Source organism: Brassica oleracea, chromosome C7 (assembly GCF_000695525.1).
Source record: "Brassica oleracea var. oleracea cultivar TO1000 chromosome C7, BOL, whole genome shotgun sequence".
NCBI classification, from domain to species: domain Eukaryota; kingdom Viridiplantae; phylum Streptophyta; class Magnoliopsida; order Brassicales; family Brassicaceae; genus Brassica; species Brassica oleracea.
The window spans coordinates 41,999,952-42,010,643 of record NC_027754.1 but is presented as its reverse complement, the minus strand read 5'-3'; the positions used below and the strand labels follow the sequence as shown (position 1 = coordinate 42,010,643).

The following is a 10,692-nucleotide window of genomic DNA, read 5'->3' as shown; positions in this document are numbered from 1 at the left end:
TAAATTAATTAATATTGTTAAGTCTTCGGCAAAATACTAAACCATATACCATAAATCCTAAACCCTAAACCCTAAACGTTAAACCTTAAACTTTGGATAAACTCTAAACCGTTGGAAAATCTTAAACCCTAAATCATACATTAAAAACTAAATTTTAATAACACTAAACCCTAAATCCTAATCACTAAACGGTTTAAAGTTTAGGATTTAGGGTATAGGATTTAGTATTTTGCTAACGGTTTAACAATATTTATTTATTTATTTTTTGTAACTATTTTTATGTATTTTTATTGTTTTATTTTAAAAATATAATCTTATTTGGAAATCCAATTTTGTTTACTTGTTTAAAAGATATCAAATATTAAATACTCAAACAATATTGGTTGGTGAATCTAGAGGTTCATCCTAGGGGGTGAACCCAAGAATTTCTCTTAAATTACAATAGTATTACAATTTTCGTTTTTACAGTAACCAATATAGTAATACCAATACTTATGCGCTAACTACGATAACTACATCATGTTAATTAGTCGTCCCCTCCTTTAAGAACGAGATTTGAATATTTAAGCGTATTTCTTTTACAAGTGAATTTCTACAATATGCGAGTATGTTGTTTACATTAAATATGGGTACGTCGATTCCCATATGCTAGAGCCAGATAATTTTATAAATTTTCGTTACGTTTTTTTTCATTACTTCCTTGATGTTGTAACCATTTTAAAGATTATCGATGATTTGACCCTAAAGATATTATCAATGATTATTGCTGAGAAATTGATGAGAATAAAGGTTACTCTTGTTTTATTTTGGAAATGATCTTAGGTTGTTTGACTCATATCATATATATGTTTCATGATCATGATGAATATTTTTTTTTGCTAAATTACGATCATGATGAATAGGACTAACAAAACTGCATTTTTCAACGTTACAGCTACTTTTAAGAGTTATCAAAGTTTCAATAGAGCAAGATAGATTATTATATAGGCTTATTAAGATACTTTTATTAATTTTTAACAAACTATTGATCACCGCTCCAGAAAATGTTTAGTAAATTCAACAGTACTCACGAGGAAACAATGACACAACCTGTTTCGAGAAGTATCTTTCACTATCCTATTTTTTAGCAGAAAAAAACATGGTCGGTGGTGTTCTCTTGAGTTCGAGTTTGAGTTTGTGAATGGTATCCCTTTAAAAAAGTATGTGTTTTGCATCTGCGCGGTTAGTTATAAACGTCCTGTTCAATTTTGTAGTTAATATGTAAGCATGAAAACAGACTCAAACTCCAAAAGGAAATCATCAAGCCAGTAATAGGCATGTACATAATAAACAGATACCATGGTATAAGTATAAACACAACATTTATTCGATTTTTTTTAAGAAAAAATTAAAGGGACACGTATAGTAATTGTGAAACCGAGGACGGCGCCGAACCATATTGACTTCTCCCCTCTTCTTCAATGCCTATATATACTTCGTACTTTCCTTTACGTACCATACGACCTTTGTTTCTCTCTTTCTCATAATTTCCTTTAAACTGTCAGATTAGCTCATAATAATTGATAAAAGCAGATTGACCAACTTCTTGTGATTAATCATTAATCATCAAAAACATCAAATGGGACGATCACCTTGTTGCGAGAAGAACGGACTCAAGAAAGGGCCATGGACTTCAGAGGAAGACCAGAAGCTTATCGAGTATATCCAAAAACATGGATATGGTAACTGGAGAACCCTCCCCAATAATGCTGGTATGTCTCTTAATTTGCACTTTAAATCATGTTTTTTGTTTCCATTTTTAATCATTTTGTTTCATCTCTTATTTATCAGGTTTGCAGAGATGTGGCAAGAGTTGCCGATTAAGGTGGACTAACTATCTCCGACCAGATATAAAGCGAGGAAGATTCTCCTTCGAAGAAGAAGAAACAATTATTAAGCTTCATAGTTTCTTAGGAAACAAGTGAGTTTTACTTTTTTTTTCTCCGACAATATTTACTTTAAACTAGTTCAAGATTCTTATGTGTCTTTTTTTAATAGATGGTCTGCGATTGCGGCACGTTTGCCCGGAAGAACTGATAACGAGATCAAGAACTTTTGGAACACACATATAAGAAAGAAGTTGATTAGAATGGGAATCGATCCTGTGACTCACAGTCCGCGACTCGATCTCCTCGACATCTCAACCATCTTAGCATCATCTCTATACAATTCCTCTTCACATGAATCACATCATGTTAACATGTCAACACTCATGATGGATGCTCATCGTCAGCAGCAACAATATCCATTGGTTAACCCCGAAATACTCAAGCTCGCTACTTCTCTCTTCTCTCAAAACCAAACCCAAAACTACATGGTGGATCATGACTCGAGCACCCACGAGAACCATACGGGTTATCATAATGACGTTAACCAAACCGGAGTAAATCAATACCAAACCGACCATCAAGAACTCCAGTCTTGCTTGCCCCCATTCCCCAATGAAGCTCAGTTTAATAACATGGACTATCGGTTCAATGGTTTCGGAGAACATACTCTCGTTTCAACCTCGAATACGTTGGTCCAAGATTGCAATATTCCAACGTTTAACGATTATGAAAGCTCTAGTTTTGTACTAGATCCTTCTTATTCAGATCAAAGTTTCAACTTCACTAATTCGGTCTTGAACACACCATCCTCAAGCCCCACTACGTTAAACTCATGCTCCACAACTTACATCAACAGTACCAGTTGCACCACTGAGGATGAAATGGAAAGCTATTGCAATAATCTCATGAAGTTTGATATTCCAGATTTTTTGGACATTTGTGGTGTTATCATATGAATTCAAGAAACAAAATAAATTCATTGTTGGATCGTTTTTATTTTACTTTTAAAATTTTAAGACTTGTTTTTGTGTATTTGCATTTGTTTACATGTAAAATATCATTGTTTTCTTGTTTTTACTTAGGGGTTTATTACTACTATTTTTAGTAATGGAGTTTTCATTATTGATATCCACTTTATATTTAAATATTTATATTTGGACGGCTTTACTTTTACATATGATTCAATGATGTATAATTGATATGAGATGCTAAAATTTCCTGATATAGACATGAAATAAATATTTTATTAATTACATTATTGACTTATGTCATGTTCCCCAAAAGGTATTAATGGGAACGTATGAGCCAAACAAACTTCTAGGTCCAAATGATTCACCACATAACCTGTATATGTTATACGTATTTCATTTTTATGATCACAAGATCAACCACATGCATCTAGGCCTGGATTTATTATCTAAAATTTGGATTCGATCCGAGATCAGATTCGGATCCACTCCGAAAATCCGGATATGCGAAGGGCTGGATCCGAATCCGGATAATAAAATGTTGGATTCGTCAAAACCGAATCCGAATTCGAATATCCGGATCCGTAACTTTTATTGATAATTATTTCAAAAATAGTAATATCTATATATACAAATTAGTTTATATAATCTTTTTATAATAGTATATATAAATTTGTAATAGTATATACAAAAATAATTAAAAATCTTATATATTTTTTTATTTTAAAATTATTGTTAATACTTTGATATAGTTAAATATTATTTACTATTAATTTTAAGGATATCCGGATATCTGCCGGATATTACAATTTTTAGAAAGATACTCGATACCCGGTTATCCGAGAACCCCGAATCCAGATAAAGATAATAAAAATATGGATACGCCGGATAAAGATTCAGATCCGGATACTTTAAAATTCTCCGGATAGTCTATTTGTCCGAAGCCTACATGCATCCCAGCAAAATCTAAAGTATTATTTCAAATAAACTATTAATTATTGAGTCAAAAAAATTAATGATTAATTACATCTACACTGGTATTTCTTTTATATCATCTCTACAACTGCGAGACAACGAGTAAATGAAAAGGCAACAAGACACAAGACAAGCCTGAGAAGACTCGGAGTGATATTTACTAGAAAAGACAAATATAACCATAGAAGCTTCAGTTCCATTAACTTCTGCACGTATAGTAGTTTCTATGGAGTCATAACTATTTGTTACACGGGATTACGAAAGTACCTATTGGATGACGAGTGTCAATGAATTGGCATGTAATTAAAGAAAAAAGTAAGCCTCCATATAATTGAAATCACGGCGTAGGTTTTTGTAATCGCTTTACACGCGTATGTATCAAACACCATTTAAGACAAGTACACGTGGAACTCAATAATAGATATGTAGGTCCCGCTTGTTATGTGTTGAACGATATTTTGGATGAGCTGTTAATTTTTGACTCATGGATTGGACATAAACACTTTGTGATCGAATAAATGCTGCGATTTTGACATAATTTTTTCATTTCATGTGTATTGTTTTTCAGTGGACCTTCTAAAAGGTATACATGTCTGATGTCTCTCTGTCAACTATTTATTGCTGTATTTTTTGTTTGACGTCTATTTATTGCTGTATATAAGTATATTATACGATGACTTTTTGGCGGTTCCGTTCTTCATTTAGAGATCATAATGATTTGTGATCGGTAACGGCATGATTAACCCCAGTCTTTTAACCCGAGTTTTTAACTTATGATTTGATATTTTTTTTTATTTTTTCTTGTTTTTTACACTTTTCTGTTAAGAGACAGCTCTTATATCTCTTATTTAAGAAAGAGTTTTAGTTTTTATTAGTTAAAATCTAAGAAAATATAAGAACCGTCTATTAACCGAATCTAAAAACCCCAGTTAAAAGACTGGGGTTAATCATGGTCTCATAACTGATCATTTCGTAGTTTATAAAGCAAAGTCTTATGTTGTTATGTGTATGTGTGTGAAATATACATAATTGATTACCAAAAAATAAATAAATAATAACGGTAGGGGGCCAAAAAAATATTTTTCCAATATAGAATATCTAATTAGCTCTTTTTAAGTTCATACAACTTTAGATGTCCCGAAACTTTTTTTTGTCACAAATATAAGCTCTAATGATCAACATAACCAACATATTTTATAAATAGGTAAATATACATTTATTATATCTTTAGAGTTAATTAATCTATACCTTAAAGTTTAGAGTTAAGAGGTGGGATTTTGGGGTGGGATTTTAAAAATTTTGAAAATAAAAAATAAATTTTAAAAGTTTAAAAATAAAAATTTTAAAAATAGTTTCAAAAAATATTTTCTAATTTCAAAAGGAAAATTTGAAAGAAAAAAATCAAAAAAAAATTTATAAAAAAGTTTGAATTTGAAAACATATAATTCGAATATATATTTTTATTTTATTTTTAATTTATATTTATATATTTAAGGTATAAGAGTCTTTTACCTCTTTACTAAAATCTATTTTTGTCATTTTCTTTTTTTGAAAGTTTTTTTGTGACAAAGCCTGAAAATAATTTATTTGAGAGAATTGCTCTAATTCTTAGGTTCTATGCTAACCTTTTTTTTTTGCATCGTTTAAGATTTCACTAAGGGGGCGACTGGTTTTCCCGCTACCACCCGCAAACGCAGCTTTTGCGGTCGGTAGCGGTTGGTAGCGGTTTGCAACAATCACTCAAATCGCTCTAAACCGCTTCAAACCGTTCCGAATCTCATAAATTCTAAAGCTGGCTCCAGCTAGCGTTTGCGGTTGCGGACGGTTGCGGGGAGGTAAAATTTTTTTCTTTTTTTGAAAACAATATATATACAAAAGTAAAAATATTTAATAAAAAATTTAAAATTGAAATTATGAAAATATTAAAATATATCTATTATATTTTAATTAATATTATAAAATTTTATAATAAAAACAATTTCAAAAAAAAATCAAAAATTAAAATTATAACTTTTTAAATATAAATTTTATATTTATTATAATTTTATGATTTTTGATATTTTTATAATTATATTAAAATGTAAATATTGTTAATTTATTATTCGACTGTTACCGCATTTGATAGTTAACCAGTCATAAGTCACCCGCAAACGCACCAATTTTTAACCGCAGTACCAGTCGTACAAATCTCTTAAAACTGCTAGAAACCGCAACCGTCCGCATCCACAAACTCCCGCAACCGCAACCGCAACCGCTGCGTTTGAACCAGTCAGACCCTAAAACAAGGTTGCGGGGTATTATAAAACCCAAAAACATCATTTTTCGTAAAAGGTTGAAATTATAAGTTGGGAGAAAAAACTGCAATATTAATCTATTGACTTCAAAACAAAGAATCAGATAAAGTCTACCAATAATTGTAAAATAAATTAATTTGGGCGGTTGCGTATATGAATTTCAGACCCATAGCAAAAAGTCTACCAACATGCTTCCATTTGTTTTCGTGTGTGTGCGCGCGCGTCTCTATGTTCATGACAAACAACAAAACGTGTTTTTTCTCGCATACAATTCGTGTTGTGTTGTGTGTTTTTTTTTTGAACATACAATTCGCGTTGTGTTTATATGTACCATTTGATCATAAACATACAAAAGATTGTGGTCAAGTTTGGAGGTTCATAGAGCTAACCTAATCTAACTCCCTCCAAAATTCAATATCTAGTTTTTCTACCAAGTTTTATAGGTAACTATTAGATAGTGTTTCATATTATATAAGTCGGATTTGAATTTGTGATGTTGTTGTTCGTTTTTAAAGGAGATATATTCCACAGAAGATGAAAATACTTCAAGCAAATAGTATCGCCTAATTTACTCGTATCAAGATATAAGTCAAATTTGAATTTGTGATGTTGATGTTAGTTTTTGAAGGAGAATTATATTCCGTAGATGATTAAAAAAATTCAAGAAAATAGTGTCGCCAAATTTAATCATTTCAAGATATAATTGACTTTGTCATCTGCATCATCCATCCATATGGTCCTATTTAAAACTTCCCCAAAGCTTATGAATTAAGCGCGAACATTTGAAGTATTGTCTTTTAAAGAGAACACTAGATTTCGATCCGCGCAACCACGCAGATTTTTGTTTTCATTTATTTTTATATAAATATTTTGTTTTCAATTCTAAAATGGTATATATTATAAAATATATGTGTCTATCAAATTTTAAAACATAATAAGTTTACGGTATATATTTTCATTGAATAGATTGTTTCAAACTTTCACATGTATTTGTATATTCTTCTATATATATATATATTCGGATTATTATTTCATTGTTAAAATCGAAACTATATATATAAAGATTAGTAAAATATTATTTTATTGTCATATTCAAAGATATTGTAACATTTAACAAATTTGGAAAGTTTTTAAAAAATTAAACTTTTCGATTCATAGATTTATATTATCGAGTAAATAATTAAACATTTAGTATTTTTTTAATTTTTAAAATAAACTATATAGTTTAAAATTTATTTTCATTGGTTTAAGGTAGTAAAGATTAATCATTGTTAGATAATATAATTTTTTCTATTTAAAAAAAATCTTTATAATTTTAAAAGTTAACATCGACAAATATTTAACATATAGAAGTATAGTATTACAACATTAAATTATATCTATTTAATTTATACTATATATAAATACAATGAATCAACTATTGTTTAAATCCAATTATTGATAGTCCAATAAAATTTTTTGGTAGACCCAAAATTTAAATGATAAGATTAGAAATTAAATGTAACATAATTTTTTAGGAATAAGTCCATTAAAAATTAAATCATACAAATTAAGGTTGTGATTTTTGTTTTAATACGTAAGATTTGAAATATTGTCGTCAAAAAATTGACTATTGGACTTTGGACTTTGATAGTAAACTTTTGTCGTCCGTACGGCCAAAAGCTTATACTGTAGTTATAAATGGTCGATCACCACCTAAGCCGTACGTCATATATACGTCAGAATGGGTTATCCACTTCCCCCCACTCTAATTATACAAAGATAAAGGACATTATAGAACATTATAGTAAAACAATGAAATATTACATACATTACGAAAGAGTACAAGGGTTGATACATAATACTAAATAAATTTGGAACGCCTTATTTAGGGCTGTTCAATATGGTAAAACCGAACCGTACCGAACCGAACAGAAATAGACAATATGATTTGATTTTGGTATATACCATATAAACCGAATGGATATAATTTTATAAAAACCGTAGGATTTGGATATGGTTTGGTATATAACCGATTAAACCGAATAAACCGAACAATACTGACTAAAAGTAGAAACATGTAAATATGTATCTATTTTATAACAATACATGAATATCTATTTATTATATAAGTTAAATTTGTGTTAATAACTATTACCATAATGTTATAGTAATAAAGAACAATTTGTAAAACAATTGAAGTATAATTAAATAACAATACATCGCAATTCAGACATCTTATTTTAAGTTTTTTTTATCTTTTTGCTTTATTTTAGTATTCACTAAACTAATGCGAAGATTATAAATTTGATAGAAAATAATTATTGGAAAATTTTCATAACTTTTTTCTTATCTATAAACAAACAGATTTTCGTGTTCAATCGAAAAAGCATGACTTTAATGAACACTAACTATGAAAGAGTGGAAAAACTTTTCTTTCATGTTTCTGTTTTGTTTCATATTTTTATTTTCAAAATTTCAGGCTCTGATTTTAATTATAGATTTGATTATTTTATTTGATGGTAGAAGCATTTTTACATTTTTGGTCATTTATTTGAACATGTAATATATTTTTGGTCATTTATTTAAACATGTAATATATTTTTAATAAATGACTGTGTTGACAATATGACTCTAAAATTCATTTTATATGATCTCAAACTAAATAATTATGTTTTTTGGTATAAAACCGAATAAACCGAAAACCGACGGTATATAAACCGAACCGAACCGAAGTAAATATGGATTTAGAATGGTAGTTATACTTTACTAACCGAAATACCGAAAACCGAGAAAAACCGAACCTAAACCGAACCGATATCCGGATTGAACACCCCTAGATTAAATCCAACCTACAATGTTAAAATCATACAAAACTATATAAAGTAAATTATTACACAAGCAGCTATGTGCTTTTATATAATGAAATTGGTACAAAGAAACAAAATTTGTGACACGTTCTCTGGTCTAGGCTGTCTTACTCGCCAAAGGTGTTTTTTCGGATACCCTTTTCCAATACAATTTTTGCATTTCTTTTTATTTATACGAACAGTGACATCATACTATTTTAAATTAATCATTCAGATTAAAAAAAAAAACCTAATTTTATCCTGTCCAAAGTAAACAAAATTGGAATTTAGTATACTTAATTAGTAGTTTGATAGAAGGATATATATAAATATACTTGAAAACATATTAATATGTGTAAAAATGCTAACACATACTTTTTGTGAACTGGATTTTTAAAGTCAAATAAAAGCATTATACAATCATGGCTGCCCCATATCCTTAATAAGTTCTTTTGAAAAATGATTTTCTTCTAGAAAAGCAAAACAACAGAAGCTCAATTTCAAAACCTTTATGTAAAAAATCAGTAAGACCAATTTTGTCACACATGGATAGAAAGTCCCAGCCGTCCAAAGGGAAAAACTGTCCGGATAGTCAATTTCAAACGTTAAGATAAGCACCTCTAAAGTAGAAATGTGTCTTTTGCGCATAGCGTTATATTTTTCGTACTTGGTTTAAGCAATGTGACTTTGAGTTTGTTAAAAGTACCTATTGAACTACTACATTAGAACTTAGAAGTATGATCGAAACTAAGTAATGTGACTTTGTGTGTCCTTATTTCATGACTTGTCACTTATTTATAGGTTATTGTTAAAACTCTAGTTATAACTGGACTAGAACAGGTTTAAAAGTGGTCTTTCCTAATTCTATTTCACTTAGAAGTTTATGCCGGTATTTTGTCCTACTCCTTACTGGATTGTGAAGGTTTGATATATATATCATACCATCAATCAAATGCTAAATCGCCAATAAACTACGTCGGCCTCACTCCATAATATAGACTTTCTCAATGCTTATTAGATCTCTCGTCGATGTTTATTTTCACTTTCGACTAGCCAGCTGCAACATAGCTGTTAACACGAACTATATTTTTCCTTTAGCACTCTAAAACTGCTATAAGCTTTTTGGATCACGGGAAATAGTATAACTGTCCATGTATCTTTAACCGATCTAACCTTTAATTTATAAAATATGTAAGCCCAAGTTAAGAACAGACTTGAAACAAACGTGTAAGCCCAAGTTAAGCCCGAACCAAAGACAAAGGTTAAAAAAAAAGAATTCTAGACACATGAAGTCCGGCCAATTTCGGTAATGATACGCCGCGTTTAGTTAGGCGGACGCGTGTCATGCTAGGAGGAAAGGAATTAGTGACGTGGAGGGCCCTAGAGAGAAGGAACTCTACTTTATAATAATAGATAGATAGATGTTTGACAATAGTCGGCTAGTGAATTTATTGTTCTTAAAAAAAGTTATTGTTCTCAACAATGAATTTATTGGAAAAAAATGAATATCTAAATATTGAATGTGGGCAAAGCATTTGGATGAAGTCTGGATATAGCATCCATATACATAAACAAACGAGCCTTAGCATTATTTTTGGTTATAAGAAGGAATATTTCTTCCAATCCATAATATCCATTGTCTAAGTTCATCTTGTTGTTGTGTTTGGAAATGATGGAAATAGTTCATAGCAATAATATAACTAAATTCTATGGGTCTTGGTCTTTTGCAGCCATAGTTAAACTGCAAATCAGACCATAT

At 29.9% G+C, this 10,692-nt stretch overlaps 1 protein-coding gene across 1 annotated transcript; it reads left to right on the top strand.

Annotated features, from left to right (window-relative positions):
• Positions 1-1,510: 1,510 nt before the first annotated feature.
• LOC106304641 (transcription factor MYB51-like) lies at positions 1,511-2,945 on the top strand. Its single transcript, XM_013741042.1, has 3 exons — positions 1,511-1,751; positions 1,831-1,960; positions 2,038-2,945. Exons 1-3 carry the CDS (start codon positions 1,619-1,621, stop codon positions 2,822-2,824), a joined length of 1,050 nt encoding a protein of 349 aa, XP_013596496.1. The 5' UTR covers positions 1,511-1,618; the 3' UTR covers positions 2,825-2,945.
• The last annotated feature ends 7,747 nt before the right edge of the window (positions 2,946-10,692 follow it).

Bases quoted from the DNA above. Each gene is read 5' to 3' on its own strand.
- LOC106304641 (XM_013741042.1), top strand. From the start codon at position 1,619: ATGGGACGATCACCTTGTTGCGAGAAGAACGGACTCAAGAAAGGGCCA. The intron at 1,752-1,830 runs GTATGTCTCTTA...CTTATTTATCAG, and splicing joins AACCCTCCCCAATAATGCTG to GTTTGCAGAGATGTGGCAAG. The intron at 1,961-2,037 runs GTGAGTTTTACT...TTTTTTTAATAG, and splicing joins CATAGTTTCTTAGGAAACAA to ATGGTCTGCGATTGCGGCAC.